The sequence below is a fragment of the Triticum dicoccoides genome, chromosome 1B (genome assembly GCF_002162155.2).
Source record: "Triticum dicoccoides isolate Atlit2015 ecotype Zavitan chromosome 1B, WEW_v2.0, whole genome shotgun sequence".
NCBI lineage: Eukaryota > Viridiplantae > Streptophyta > Magnoliopsida > Poales > Poaceae > Triticum > Triticum dicoccoides.
The window spans coordinates 224309811-224326397 of NC_041381.1; the positions used below are offsets into that span (position 1 = coordinate 224309811).

The 16587-nt window shown below is 46.0% G+C and overlaps 1 protein-coding gene across 1 annotated transcript; it reads left to right on the forward strand.

The window, feature by feature from the left end:
• Nucleotides 1–14229: 14229 nt before the first annotated feature.
• On the forward strand, nt 14230–15849 carry LOC119329256 (leucine-rich repeat extensin-like protein 6). Its single transcript, XM_037602270.1, has one exon. It carries the CDS (start codon nt 14460–14462, stop codon nt 15762–15764), a length of 1305 nt encoding a protein of 434 aa, XP_037458167.1. The 5' UTR covers nt 14230–14459; the 3' UTR covers nt 15765–15849.
• The last annotated feature ends 738 nt before the right edge of the window (nt 15850–16587 follow it).

Sequence of the window (16587 nt, forward strand, 5' to 3'; positions counted from 1 at the left end):
TCCTCAAACAAGTGGTCAAGTTGAACTCTCAAATCGAGAGATAAAGAGAATATTACAGAAGACGGCGCAAACATTCAAAAAAGACTGGGCAGGGAAGCTAAGCGTGACACTTTGCGCCTATCGCACCGCTTAAAAAAACCATGGGTATGTCACCATACAAGATGGTTTATGGTAAGGCATGTCATCTACCCTTGGAACTATAACATAAGGCTTATTGGGTAAACAAAAATATAAATTTTAGTCTTAAGGAAGCAGGAGACAAAAATACTACTGGATATATATGCTTTAGGGGAGCTTCTGGACAGTGCTTACGATAGTGCCCGATTGTTTAAGGAGAAGGTTAAGATGTGGCATGATCGCAAGATCTTGAAACAAACATTTACGACGGGGGACAAAGTCCTCCTATTTACTCTCGTCCCAAGTTGTTTCGAAGGAAACTCATCTCTCACTGGGAAGGTCCTTATGAGATTGAAGAAGTCTACAATTCTGGAGTTGTTCGACTAAAAGGGGGAAGAGACGGACCTTGGATCGTGGATGGACAATGTTTTAAACTATACCTCACTGATGAACAAAAAAAGAACGAGAAGTAGAAGAAGTAAGTTTTATCACGATCGAGGAAGCCGAATATCTTAGGAGAAAACAAAAGGTATGCAAAAAGTATTCTTATAACATAGATGTAAATACTGGCTTAGAATTTATTTTTTATGAGTTAGACATGTTTAATCTCATGACTTACTCATTGAAGTTTTCGTCCATAGTTGGAGGTTTCCGTGACTAACTTTCCAGGGAGAAAAACTTCTAAGAAGTTGATGAAGAGACCAACAGAGGCAAGGACGGGGAATCATATGATGGAGTTGGTCGTATGGTCGGTCGAAATAAATAGAAATGGCGATGATTACATAGAGATTGACGATGTTTCATGCAAGCGCATGGCTTTTCTTCGAGGAAGGGTTAGGTGAAAAAATGAACGATGATGTATCATACAACCAATGTGGATCGTATGATCGGTCACATGGACCACCATAGTAGAAGGTTAATAAAAAAACAGAGAAATGACTCAATAGCAAGCTATACGCCCGGCCATGCGGGCGCTCCCGCTCATATGGAAGGCCATCGACTGGTCTGTTACCGTGATTCTTTCTTGATTTTGTTTTAATCTATTTCTAACTAACTCATTATGCCTAATCTGGAGATTACTAGGGTGCTAAACCTTTATAAAGGGCTGAGAGGCACGTCCCTTAGCCCCAAACCAATCTAATCTCAAGTCTCTTTTTCTTGCCACCTCCTCCAAAAATCTTTAGTTGCAGATGATGAGCACGGGCATCGCGATGAACAACAAGTCTTCATCAACCACCAACCGCATCATCCCTTTCCCCAACCTTGATGAAGTGATGTCTGCTTGATGGGAGGACTTGAGGAAGTTGATCCTTAAGGATGAACTTGCCCGGAGGAGGAGGTCGGCAACAAGGTGAAGATGTTGGAGATCAAGGAGGGAGAGTTTGCACAAGAAGGAGATGATAAATCCACTCTAGATGAGTATCCTCCAAACTCTTATCAGTTCAACATCCAAGGATCTATTCCATTATTTCCTCTTGGGCTCCCCAGAAGGAGTGGGGAAAGGAACCACCTACCCGGAGGAGATAAAGGAAAATATCAAGGATTTGTAGCAAGTCTCTAAAGCTCATGTGAACACTATTGGAGAGGGTATTAACTCTTATTGGATGATGACCAAAGACCTTGAGGCAAGGGTCCATGGTATCTTCCATCAGATCAGTCTCATGGCTGACACCATTAATCAAAATACTACACAGCTTGAGTTTTTAACCTAGGTTGTAGATCACCAGTAGGCTGTGATTGAGGAGATGAGGGAGCGCTTCAAGAACATCTTCACCACCTCCAAGGATACCTAGGAGTGAGCATTAAACACTAAGTGCATGGATCTCCCTGCTTGATTGTAAGCTTGGGGGAGATTGACGTGCACTTTGTATATTTACCTTCCTGAATTTCTTTCCTGCAAGTCAAGATTAGCCTGTAGTTTTTATTTCCAATAAGGTTGAACTATTGATTTCCTTTTTTGGAACATGGGATGATTTTTCCAATGAGTATTCGGATGTCTTGATGTGTGAGACCATTATTGCTTTCGTGAGAATGTACAGGATGATAATTGTGATCTAAATATTAGTACATAATTGAAGGAAATATGCCCTAGAGGCAATAATAAAGTTATTATTTATTTCCTCATATCATGATAAATGTTTATTATTCATGCTAGAATTGTATTATCCGGAAACATAATACATGTGTGAATACATAGACAAACATAATGTCACTAGTATGCCTCTACTTGACTAGCTCATTAATCAAAGATGGTTATGTTTCCTAACCATAGACATGTGTTGTCATTTGATTAACGGGATCACATCATTAGGAGAATGATGTGATTGACTTGACCCATTCTGTTAGCCTAGCACTTGATCGTTTAGTATGTTGCTATTGCTTTCTTCATGACTTATACAAAGTTCCTACAACTATGAGATTATGCAACTCCCATTTACCAGAGGAACACCTTGTCTGCTACCAAACGTCACAACGTAACTGGGTGATTATAAAGGTACTCTTCAGGTGTCTCTAAAGGTACATGTTGGGTTGGCGTAATTCGAGATTAGGTTTTGTCACTTCGATTGTCGGAGAGGTATCTCTAGGCCCTCTCGGTAATACACATCACTTAAACCTTGCAAGCATTGTAACTAATGAGTTAGTTACGGAATGATGTATTACGGAACGAGTAAAGAGACTTGTCGGTAACAGGATTGAACTAGGTATTGGATACCGACGATCGAATCTCGGGCAAGTAACATACCGATGACAAAGGGAACAACATATGTTGTTATGCGGTTTGACCGATAAAGATCCTCATAGAATATGTAGGAGCCAATATGAACATCCAGGTTCCACTATTGGTTATTGACCGGAAATAGTTCTAGGTCATGTCTACATAGTTCTCGAACCCGTAGGGTCCGCACGTTTAACGTTACGATGATAGTTTTATTATGAGTTTATAAGTTTTGATGTACCGAAGTTTGTTCGGAGTCCTGGATGTGATCATGGACATGACGAGGAGTCTCGAAATGGTCGAGACATAAAGATTGATATATTGGACGACTATTTTCGGACATCGGAAGTGTTCCGGGTGATTTCGAAGAAAACCCGAGTGTCGGAGGGTTACCGGAACCCCCCGGGAGAAGTAATGGGCCTTGGTGGGCCTGAGGGGAGAGAGAGGGCAGCAGCCCAGGAGGTGCCCCTCCCCCCCTTGAGCAGTCCGAATTGGACTAGGGGAGGGGGCGCGGCTCCCCCTTTCCCTCTTCCTCTCCCTCTCTTTCCTTCCCCCTTCCTCCTTCCTAGTGGGACTAGGAAAGGGGAGTCCTACTCCCACTAGGAGGAGGACTCCCCCCTCCTTGGCGCGCCCCCTAGGGCCGGCCGGCCTCCCCCTTTCTCCTTTATATACGGGGGCAGGGGGCACCCTAGGACACACAAGTTTATCTACGGATCGTTCCTTAGCCGTGTGCGGTGCCCCCCTCCACCATATTCCACCTCGGTCATATCGTTGCAGAGTTTAGGCAAAGCCCTACACCGATAGAGCATCATCATCGTCACCACGCCGTCGTGCTGACAAAACTCATCCCCGACACTTTGCTGGATCGGAGTCCGGGGATCGTCATCGAGCTGAACGTGTGCTGAACTCGGAGGTGCCGTACGTTCGGTACTTGGATCGATCGGATCGTGAAGACGTACGACTATATCAACCGCGTTGTCATAACGCTTCCGCTTACGGTCTACGAGGGTACGTGGACAACACTCTCCCCTCTCGTTGCTATGCCATCACCATGATCTTGCGTGTACGTAGGAAATTTTTTGAAATTACTGCGTTACCCAACAGTGGCATCCGAGCCTAGGTTTTATGCGTTGATGTTATATGCACGAGTAGAACACAAGTGAGTTGTGGGCGATACAAGTCATACTGCTTACCAGCATGTCATACTTTGGTTCAGCGGTATTGTTGGATGAAGCGGCCCGGACTGACATTACACGTACGCTTACGCGAGACTGGTTTTACCGCCGTGCTTTGCACACAGGTGACTAGCGGGTGTCTGTTTCTCCAACTTTAGTTGAACCGAGTGTGGCTACGCCCGGTCCTTGCGAAGGTTAAAACATCACTAACTTGACGAACTATCGTTGTGGTTTTGATGCGTAGGTAAGAACGGTTCTTGCTCAGCCCGTAGCAGCCACGTAAAATTTGCAACAACAAAGTAGAGGACGTCTAACTTGTTTTTGCAGGGCATGTTGTGATGTGATATGGTCAAGACGTGATGCTATATTTTATTGTATGAGATGATCATGTTTTGTAACCGAAGTTATCGGCAACTGGCAGGAGCCATATGGTTGTCGCTTTATTGTATGAAATGCAAACGCCCTGTAATTGCTTTACTTTATCACTAAGCGGTAGCGATAGTCGTAGAAGCAATAGATGGTGTAACGACAACGATGCTACGAAGGAGATCAAGGTGTCGCGCCGGTGACGATGGTGATCACGACGGTGCTTCGGAGATGGAGATCACAAGCACAAGATGATGATGGCCATATCATATCACTTATATAGATTGCATGTGATGTTTATCCTTTATGCATCTTATCTTGCTTTGATTGACAATAGAATTTTAAGATGATCTCTCACTAAAAATTATCAAGAAGTGTTCTCCTTGAGTATGCACCGTTGCCAAAGTTCGTCGTGCCCAGACACCACGTGATGATCGGGTGTGATAAGCTCTATGTCCATCTACAACGGGTGCAAGCCAGTTTTGCACACGCAGAATACTCAAGTTAAACTTGATGAGCCTAGCATATGCAGATATGGCCTCGGAACACGGAGACCGAAAGGTCGAGCGTGAATCATATAGTAGATATGATCAACATATGATGTTCACCATTGAAAACTACTCCGTCTCATGTGATGATCGGTTATGGTTTAGTTGATTTGGATCACGTGATCACTTAGATGACTCGAGAGATGTCTGTCTAAGTGGGAGTTCTAAAGTAATATGATTAATTGAACTTAAATTTATCATGAACTTAGTACCTGATAGTATTTTGCTTGTCTATGTTTGTTGTAGATAGATGGCTCGTGATGTTGTTTCGTTGAATTTTAATGCGTTCCTTGAGAAAGCAAAGTTGAAAGATGATGGTAGCAATTACACGGACTGGGTCCGTAACCTGAGGATTATCCTCATTGCTGCACAGAAGAATTACGTCCTGAAAGCACCGCTGGGTGCCAGGCCTGCTGCTGATGCAACTGATGATGTTAAGAACGTCTGGCAGAGCAAAGCTGATGACTACTCGATAGTTCAATGTGCCATGCTTTACAGCTTAGAACCGGGTCTTCAACGACGTTTTGAACGTCATGGAGCATATGAGATGTTCCAGGAGTTGAAGTTAATATTTCAAGCAAATGCCCGGATTGAGAGATATGAAGTCTCCAATAAGTTCTACAGCTGCAAGATGGAGGAGAAAAGTTCTGTCAGTGAGCATATACTCAAATTGTCTGGGTATAATAATCACTTAATTCAACTGGGAGTTAATCGTCCAGATGATAGCATCATTGTCAGAATTCTCCAATCACTACCACCAAGCTACAAGAGCTTCGTGATGAACTATAATATGCAAGGGATGAACAAGACAATTCCCGAGCTCTTCGCAATGCTAAAAGCTGCGGAGGTAGAAATCAAGAAGGAGCATCAAGTGTTGATGGTCAACCAGACCACTAGTTTGAAGAAAAAGGGCAAAGGGAAGAAGAAGGGGAACTTCAAGAAGAACAGCAAGCAAGTTGCTGCTCAAGAGAAGAAACCCAAGTCTGGACCTAAGCCTGAAAATGAGTGCTTCTACTGCAAGCAGACTGGACACTGGAAGCGGAACTGCCCCAAGTATTTGGCGGATAAGAAGGATGGCAAGGTGAACAAAGGTATATGTGATATACATGTTATTGATGTGTACCTTACTAGAGCTCGCAGTAGCACCTGGGTATTTGATACTGGTTCTGTTGCTAATATTTGCAACTCGAAACAGGGACTACGGAATAAGCGAGCACTGGCCAAGGACGAGGTGACGATGCGCGTGGGAAACGGTTCCAAAGTCGATGTGATCGCGGTCGGCACGCTACCTCTACATCTACCTTCGGGATTAGTTTTAGACCTGAATAATTGTTATTTGGTGCGAGACGGTTATTCATTTAAATCAGAGAATAATGGTTGTTCTATTTATATGAGTAATATCTTTTATGGTCATGCACCCTTGAAGAGTGGTCTATTTTTATTGAATCTCGATAGTAGTGATACACATATTCATAATGTCGAAGCCAAAAGATGCAGAGTTGATAATGATAGTGCAACTCATTTGTGGCACTGCCGTTTAGGTCATATCGGTATAAAGCGCATGAAGAAACTCCATACTAATGGACTTTTGGAATCACTTGATTATGAATCACTTGGTACTTGCGAACCGTGCCTCATGGGAAAGATGACTAAAACATCGTTCTCCGGTACTATGGAGAGAGCAACATATTTGTTGGAAATCATACATACAGATGTATGTGGTCCGATGAATATTGAAGCTCGTAGCAGATATCGTTATTTTCTCACCTTCACAGATGATTTAAGCAGATATGGGTATATCTACTTAATGAAACACAAGTCTAAAACATTTGAAAAGTTCAAAGAATTTCAGAGTGAAGTGGAAAATCATCGTAACAAGAAAATAAAGTTTCTACGATCTGATCGTGGAGGAGAATATTTGAGTCACGAGTTTGGTTTACATTTGAAACAATGCGGAATAGTTTTGCAACTCATGCCACCTGGAACACCACAAAGAAATGGTGTGTCCGAACGTCGTAATCGTACTTTACTAGATATGGTGCGATCTATGATGTCTCCTACTGATTTACCTCTATCATTCTGGGGTTATGCTTTAGAGACGGCCGCATTCACGTTGAATAGGGCACCATCAAAATCCATTGAGACGACGCCTTATGAACTGTGGTTTGGAAAGAAACCAAAGTTGTTGTTTCTTAAAGTTTGGGGCTGCGATGCTTATGTGAAGAAACTTCAACCAGATAAGCTCGAACCTAAATCGGAGAAATGTGTCTTCATAGGATACCCAAAGGAGACAGTTGGGTACACCTTCTATCACAGATCCGAAGGCAAGATATTCGTTGCTAAGAATGGATCCTTTCTAGAGAAGGAATTTCTCTCGAAAGAAGTGAGTGGGAGGAAAGTAGAAATTGATGAGGTAACTGTACCTGCTCCCTTATTGGAAAATAGTTCATCACAGAAATCGGTTTCTGTGACACCTACACCAATTAGTGAGGAAGCTAATGATATTGATCATGAAACTTCAGATCAAGTTTCTACTGAACCTCGTAGGTCTACCAGAGTAAGATCCGCACCAGAGTGGTACGGTAATCCTATTCTGGAAGTCATGTTACTTGACCATGATGAACCTATGAACTATGAGGAAGCGATGATGAGCCCAGATTCTGCAAAATGGCTAGAGGCCATGAAATCTCAGATGGGATCCATGTATGAAAACAAAGTATGGACTTTGGTTGACTTGCCCGATGATCGGCAAGCCGTTGAGAACAAATGGATCTTTAAGAAGAAGACTGACGCTGATGGTAATGTAATTGTCTATAAAGCTCGACTTGTTGCAAAAGGTTTTCGACAAGTTCAAGGGGTTGACTACGATGAGACTTTCTCACCCGTAGCGATGCTTAAGTCTGTCTGAATCATGTTAGCAACTGCCGCATTTTATGATTATGAAATTTGGCAAATGGATGTCAAAACTGCATTCTTGAATGGATTTCTGGAAGAAGAGTTGTATATGATGCAACCAGAAGGTTTTGTTGATCCAAAAGGTGCTAACAAAGTGTGCAAGCTCCAGCGATCAATCTATGGTCTGGTGCAAGCCTCTCGGAGTTGGAATAAACGCTTTGATAGTGTGATCAAAGCATATGGTTTTATACAGACTTTTGGAGAAGCCTGTATTTACAAGAAAGTGAGTGGGAGCTCTGTAGCATTTCTAATATTATATGTGGATGACATATTGTTGATTGGAAATGATATAGAATTTCTGGATAGCATAAAAGGAACTTGAATAAAAGTTTTTCGATGAAAGACCTCGGTGAAGCTGCTTACATATTGGGCATCAAGATCTATAGAGATAGATCAAGACGCTTGATTGGACTTTCACAATGCACATACCTTGATAAAGTTTTGAAAAAGTTCAATATGGATCAGGCAAAGAAAGGGTTCTTGCCTGTATTACAAGGTATAAAATTGAGTCAGACTCAATGCCCGACCACTGCAGAAGATAGAGAGAAAATGAAAGGAGTTCCCTATGCTTCAGCCATAGGCTCTATCAGGTATGCAATGCTGTGCACCAGACCTGATGTGTGCCTTGCTATTAGTTTAGCAGGGAGGTATCAAAGTAATCCAGGAGTGGATCACTGGATAGCGGTCAAGAATATTCTGAAATACCTGAAAAGGACTAAGGATATGTTTCTCATTTATGGGGGTGACAAAGAGCTTGTCGTAAAAGGTTACGTCGATGCAAGCTTTGACACTGATCCGGACGATTCTAAATCGCAAACTGGATACGTATTTATATTAAATGGTGGAGCTGTAAGTTGGTGCAGTTCTAAACAAAGCGTCGTAGCGAGATCTACATGTGAAGCAGAGTACATAGCTGCTTCGGAAGCAGCAAATGAAGGAGTCTGGATGAAGGAGTTCATTTCCGATATAGGTGTCATACCTAGTGCATTGGGACCAATGAAGATCTTCTGTGACAATACTGGTGCAATTGCCCTGGCAAAGGAATCCAGATTTCACAAGAGGACCAAGCACATCAAGAGATGCTTCAATTCCATCCGGGACCGAGTCCAGGTGGGAGACATAGAGATTTGCAAGATACATATGGATCTGAATATTGCAGACCCGTTGACTAAGCCTCTTCCACGAGCAAAACATGATCAGCACCAAGACTCCATGGGTGTTAGAATCATTACTATGTAATCTAGATTATTGACTCTAGTGCAAGTGGGAGACTGAAGGAAATATGCCCTAGAGGCAATAATAAAGTTATTATTTATTTCCTCATATCATGATAAATGTTTATTATTCATGCTAGAATTGTATTATCCGGAAACATGATACATGTGTGAATACATAGACAAACATAATGTCACTAGTATGCCTCTACTTGACTAGCTCATTAATCAAAGATGGTTATGTTTCCTAACCATAGACATGTGTTTTCATTTGATTAACGGGATCACATCATTAGGAGAATGATGTGATTGACTTGACCCATTCTGTTAGCCTAGCACTTGATTGTTTAGTATGTTGTTGTTGCTTTCTTCATGACTTATACAAAGTTCCTACAACTATGAGATTATGCAACTCCCGTTTACCAGAGGAACACCTTGTGTGCTACCAAGCGTCACAACGTAACTGGGTGATTATAAAGGTACTTTTCAGGTGTCTCTAAAGGTACATGTTGGGTTGGCGTAATTCGAGATTAGGTTTTGTCACTCCGATTGTCGGAGAGGTATCTCTGGGCCCTCTCGGTAATACACATCACTTAAGCCTTGCAAGCATTGTAACTAATGAGTTAGTTACAGAATTATGTATTACGGAACGAGTAAATAGACTTCCCGGTAACAAGATTGAACTAGGTATTGGATACCGACGATCGAATCTCGGGCAAGTAACATACCGATGACAAAGGGAACAACGTATGTTGTTATGCGGTTTGACCGATAAAGATCCTCGTAGAATATGTAGGATCCAATATGAACATCCAGGTTCCACTATTGGTTATTGACCGGAAACAGTTCTAGGTCATGTCTACATAGTTCTCGAACCCGTAGGGTCCGCACGCTTAACGTTACGATGATAGTTTTATTATGAGTTTATAAGTTTTGATGTACCAAAGTTTGTTTGGAGTTCTGGATGTGATCACGGACATGACGAGGAGTCTCGAAATGGTCGAGACATAAAGATTGATATATTGGACGACTATTTTCGGACACCGGAAGTGTTTCAGGTGATTTCGAAGAAAACCAGAGTGCCGGAGGGTTACCGGAACCTCCCGGGAGAAGTAATGGGCCTTGGTGGGCCTGAGGGGAGAGAGAGGGCCGCAGCCCAGGAGGTGGCGCCCCCCCCCCTTGAGGAGTCCGAATTGGACTAGGGGAGGGGGCGCGGGCCCCGCTTTCCCTCTCCCTCTCCCTCTCTTTCCTTCCCCCTTCCTCCTTCCTAGTGGGACTAGGAAAGGGAGTCCTACTCCCACTAGGAGGAGGACTCCCCCCTCCTTGGAGCGCCCCCTAGGGCCGACCGGCCTCCCCCCTTGCTCCTTTATATACGGGGGCAGGGGGGTACCCTAGGACACACAAGTTGATCTAGGGATCGTTCCTTAGCCGTGTGCGATGCCCCCCTCCACCATATTCCACCTCGGTCATATCGTCGCGGAGTTTAGGCGAAGCCCTGCGCTGATAGAGCATCATCATCGTCACCACGCCGTCGTGCTGACGGAACTTATCCCCGACACTTTGCTGGATCGGAGTCCGGGGATCGTCATCGAGCTAAACGTGTGCTGAACTCGGAGGTGCCGTACGTTCGGTACTTGGATCGGTCGGATCGTGAAGACGTACGACTACATCAACCGCGTTGTCATAACGCTTCCGCTTATGGTCTTCGAGGGTACGTGGACAACACTCTCCCCTCTCGTTGCTATGCCATCACCATGATCTTGCGTGTACGTAGGATTTTTTTTTAAATTACTGCGTTACCCAACAATAATTACTTGCATGATGATTATAAGTACTCCACACTGTACTCATGAAGTTTTTTAAATGAGATGAAATAACTATGTATGCTAGTTCATTAGAGGTTCAACTGATAAAAGGGTAAGCAGAAAAAATTCCTCTTAAATTGAATAGTGCTTATACAAAAAGAGTTCTCCCGAGATTCATGTTTAGCTTGCATTTCACATAAGATTAAAATGTGAGATAAGCTCTTAACATGCTTCAATGACAAGATACAAAAATATTTAAAGTAATGAATCTATGAAAGAAAAGAGGAGAAAGAACACTCTTCTGCTTGACCGGTTAAAACAATGATGAACTGGGGTATGAAGTTGTTAATTGTCCACAATAAAATTAAGTAACAACATGTGGATGACTGCATGATCATTATCATAGTGAGGATGAGCTATCAATTGTCATAAGTCTTTTATCCTTACTAGTTCCTATAACAAATGATGGACCCATGCTTCTCTCATATCCGTATCTCATAAATATCAAGTTGACCTTGTTCTTTACAAGCTACGGTACTTGCTCGGGGACGAGCAAGACTTAAGCTTGGGTAGTTGATGAGTCCAATTTACGTGATAATTTTGATAGTTATTTCGTGCCTACATGGTAGGTTTTATAGAATTTTACCGCGTTCGTGCACCTCTTTTTGTTGATATTCCTCAGGTGATGCCTTTTAGACCATTTAGCACTTTATGCAAGAAATCCTAGGAAATTGTAGTGGAATCACATATTTAATGTGATAATCACCTACCATAAAAGAATCAAGCAAGGAGGCCAAAGGAGGGGGAGTCGAAGTGCTTCCAGAGCCAAAGACGATGTTCCATACGATCGCGCCCGCTTGTATGGGCGGTTGTATGAGGTGCCAACGCCGTCGCCTGATCAACTACTTCCACCCCGTGAAATTGGATTAGGGATTAGACACCCAGAGAGACCAGGAACTCGTCCAGAAGGAAGAACCCTAGCCTCCGGACTCCATCCAGAGGAGGGATTGTCAAGAAGGAGGCCATCTTCATCACCAAGCACAAGGCGGTGCCAACGCCGTCGCCTGATCAACTACTTCCACCCCGTGAAATTGGATTAGGGATCAGACACCCAGAGAGACCAGGAACTCGTCCAGAAGGAAGAACCCTAGCCTCCGGACTCCATCCAGAGGAGGGATTGTCAAGAAGGAGGCCATCTTCATCACCAAGCACAAGGCGGCTACAACATCACCACCACTGTCATCGTCAGCATCATCATCATCACCACTGTCATCATCATCATCATCATCATCATCATCCACATCCTTATCATTGTAATATCAGGAACCCTAGTGGATTGTCTTGTGTATTATTCGTATCATTCATTCATGTTTGTCATCATCCCCATCATGATGTTTGTTGTTTCCATGTGTGAGTAGACCTCTAGTTCTCGGGGATATGGATGAACCTTGGTATATGTATAGGATTTCTATCGCTATTTTCGATATGAGATACTCTATTGAATGCTTAGTTTAATAACTTCATGAATGTTGTGAAGGGGCCCCACTCAGCATTATTGCCTTATGGCCATGAAGTATATCAGTATCGTTGTAAAGGGGTAGGATGTGAAGGTAATTCCAGGTGACATCAAAAACCTTTACTCTTAACATTTGCAATTGATAGGGGAATTATGGAGAACCCTTAAAGAGGTCGTGTCCACGGGATAAACCCTTAATTATCATAGTTGTAACCCTCTGAGGGTGGCATGCGTGGCATGAAGTATGCTTCGAGTAGAATGTGTTCTGTACCCGGCTCCTCGTAGCATAATTGTCAAGAATGACTCAAGTATCATTACCATGCTATGCCCACTCATAGGTTGCGTTAGAAACATACCAACGGGGGTTCTGGACTCCCTGAGAACACCTTACTCCTTTGTTATTTCATCAGTCACTTCAGCTATTGTTTCCTTATTGCTTTTATGTTATTTACTCTAAAGCTTGTTTCGCAACTTCATTGTAATTTACTTCCGCCCTCACTTTGTTTGGAGTCTACAATTATTTGCGGACACAAATCTACAATTCCTTACAAGAGGCAAAAGTATGTTTCCCGTGCTTCCTATGGGATCGATACTCTTACTTCAAAATGGCTACAACTAAACCTTGTGCACTTCCAAGTTATCATGGACATACTGACCCGACGCCGAAAGTACCTCTTTGAAATAACGGGTAGCGTATCAAAATAGTTGCGCATCAACCTCTCGTGTGCCTCAATCCATTCTCTCCGGATGAACTCACGTTCAAACACGGAACCGCCGTGCTTAGGCTTCTTCTCTTGTGCACCGCCACTAGCATAACAATTTACTCATCCGACGAGGAATCGTCCATCAAAGAGGAGTCGCACGAGCTCATCTACAATGCGGAAATCACCATCAAACAACATCTTCATGCCTGATAAAAAAAACCTCCAAGTTTGCACGATTTTTTACCTTGTGGAAATTTGCTCGAACATGTTGCGGGCGAGGTGGAAGCAACCGCCCGGCGGCGGGTCAGAGCCGGGGTGGCGGCTGCAGACTGCAAGTGGCGGGTGGGTGGCGGCTGTAGACGGCCTCTGGACGGCCGCGTGGCTACCAAAGGACTCCGCTCGCGGCGACGCATCGACAAAGGCAACAACCGAGAAACCGCCGGCTCAGCCGGTTGCGGTGGTCGCGCCACAACCCCTTTTAGCTCTGGCGACTGGCAACTGCTACAAGAAGGTGTTCGAGATCTTCTACAACCATTACGGCCGCCGGAGCTCCGACGAAATTGTAAATCGGCGCGCGGTCGCCAGCGGGGCGAAATCAAATCGGCGTCCGCTATGGTGGCTACGATGGCAGACATAGGCGGTGGGAGTGCGTCGAGGTCAGGGACGTGCAAACGAGCGACCGTTTTCGTGCAAAAATCACCTACGAAGGCGGGGGGAGGGGAGGTGAAGGATGGGACGGGCAGAAGTGAAATGAATGCCGGTTTGGCGTTGGCGTGGGACCAACCGTTTTACATCACTTGAAGGAGGTAATGTATTTTTTTTACACTACATCATCTATTAGACTAGCATTTTTAGTCCTTAAAAGTATAAAAAATAGTTATTTATGCATCTACATCATCTATTGAAGATGCTTTAGGAGGCTCCCTTTCCCTCTCCACCACACCTTCACTCGCGAGTCTGCCTGGGGAAGCAGAACTGCAGAAGAGAGAGACAGATAGAAGGTGCAGGGCAAGACTGGTTCGCACCACGTGGCACTCTAGCGGACATCAGTTCTAAGTATGAGCAAGAAAGTTGGCACCACGGATATTTGGAGTTTTGCACACCTACACCCATCAATCCCGGTTAAAGTTGTCGTTGATTATAGGAGCATTAAGCAACACGAGAAGAAAAGAAACAAATCATTCAATCAACCAGCTGGTGCATGGACTTGCACACTCTCTTTCCCCAACAATCTCGCTAGATTCGGGGATCGCGCACTGGACACAATACTCTTCCCCCCTCACTCTATCTACGCACGCGAAAATCTCTCACACTCTCACAGTACCAAACCAGGCTCAAGAAGCATGGAGCAGAATCCTCTCAAGATGCTACGTCTACGTACTGTAGCCGTGGCCGCCGCCTTGCTGCTGCTGCTGTCCTCCCCCGCCCCGACCTCCCAGCTCAGCCTCGGCGCCACATTTGGCGTCTGGATCAATGGCGCCGCGCCGCCACCGCCTCCTCCCGGCTCCGCCTCGCTGGGGCCCTCCTCGACGCAGATCCAAGGCGGCGGGCAAGAATACACGGCGCTGCAGGCGCTGAAGGCGGCCATCTTTGAGGACCCCCGCGGCGCGCTGTCGTCCTGGCAGGGGCCAAATGTCTGCGCCTACAGGGGCGTCTACTGCTCCGCGCCGCCCGCTGGCGCGGCGGCGGCGGGCGCGGTGGTCGCCGGCATTGACCTCAACCATGCGAGCCTCAAGGGCACGCTCCCGGCCGCCCTCTCCCTCCTCTCCCACCTCACGTTCCTCCACCTTAACAGCAACCGCCTCGCCGGCGCCGTTCCAGACACGCTCGGGGACCTGCAGTACCTCACCGAACTGGACCTGAGCAACAACCTGTTCTCCGGGCCCTTCCCCGCGGCCACATTGCTTATACCGTCGCTGGTCTACCTCGACCTGCGGTTCAACGGCTTCTCCGGCGAGCTCCCTAACGAGGTCTTCGCCAAGAACCTGGACGCGCTCTTCCTCAACAACAACCAGTTCGACGGCCAGATCCCGGAGACGTTGTGGTCCTCACCGGCGACGGTGATCACCCTGGCGAACAACCGCCTGACGGGGCCCGTCCCGACGGCTTACGGCTACGGCGGCAGGGTCCGTGAGTTGCTGTTCCTCAACAACAAGCTGACCGGCTGCGTCCCGGAGGCCCTGGGGTTCCTGCCTTACATCGAGGTGCTTGACCTCAGCAACAACCTGCTGTCGGGCCACCTGCCGAGCACGCTGTCGTGCCTCTCCGGCATCGAGGTGCTCAACATCGCGCACAACCAGTTCACCGGCGAGCTGCCGGAGCTGGTGTGCGACCTGAGGCGGATCACGAACCTGTCGGTCTCCTTCAACTTCTTTTCCGGGATCAGCGAGGATTGCGACCGGCTGGCGGGGCGGAGCGTCTTCGACTTTGCGGGCAACTGCGTCCCGGGGCGGGGCATGCAACGGCCGCAGCCCGAGTGCGACGACGCGCCGGGGGACGTCGGGCTCAGCTGCCTGCGCATCCCGGGGTCGCGCCCTGTTGCGTGCGCCGAGGCCGCGGTGTCCATCGGCATCGGCGTGACCTTCGGCGGCGGGCTGCCGTTTGGGATGTCAGGCGGCGGCGCCGGTGTCACGGTCACCGTCCCCTGATCGTACCAAGCGGGCCGGGCATGTACTTTTTTTGGGTTCATTAATTAGCCTTCTTTCTTGGCAGAGCGCCTGGATCATTACGTGATGGTGGTAATCGGTTACAGTAGTTTTTGGCTGGTTAATCCGCTCTGACATACTCCCTCCGTCCCATAATACAAGACGATTATGGGACAGAGGGAGTACATTTTTGCATGCCTAAATTAACCAGGCAGTGGGTAAGTGCATGTACTAGAGTTTTTTCTAAACCCGTAGTAATCTGAAACCTCATATTTCAATGCCTGAGCACCAAGTAATTCAGCTTCTAGAAACCACATTGTTTCTCAGTTTAGTTCGAAAAACACCGAGCTGCCAAAGCGCAACAGGGTGAACCCGTGATGCATTTGCTCGGTGACGAGACTGGCGCCCGATTGTGATGTGCTCGCGGGCCTGCTTACTTTTGAGCTGGAAGAGGAGGGATTTCACAATGAGTTGAGACTGGAATTAATGGCTCCTCCTTGAATGCAGAGCTGGTGGATGCAACCACCAGCAGGGAGATGGGCCATTGCCGGCCGTGGAGGATGCTCGGATGTCGGGCCATGTGACGTGCTGCCCTTCTCTTTCTCGTGCACTCGTACGCGTACTCGTAGTAAATCGGATCAGCTGTTTGGCTTCGCAATTCACGCCAGCAGCACGTATTCCGCTGTTTGTGCGCGCTTTGGGTTCTGTTCCAAAACGCCCGCTTGATTTTATTTGATGTGCCTTGAAGTCCTGCAATCACCCTTCGCCGTGTTATTTTTACAAATGACCCCTGGGTCATCTTATTTGGCTCATTGATCCTCCCAAA

Bases quoted from the DNA above. Each gene is read 5' to 3' on its own strand.
- LOC119329256 (XM_037602270.1), top strand. From the start codon at position 14,460: ATGGAGCAGAATCCTCTCAAGATGCTACGTCTACGTACTGTAGCCGTG.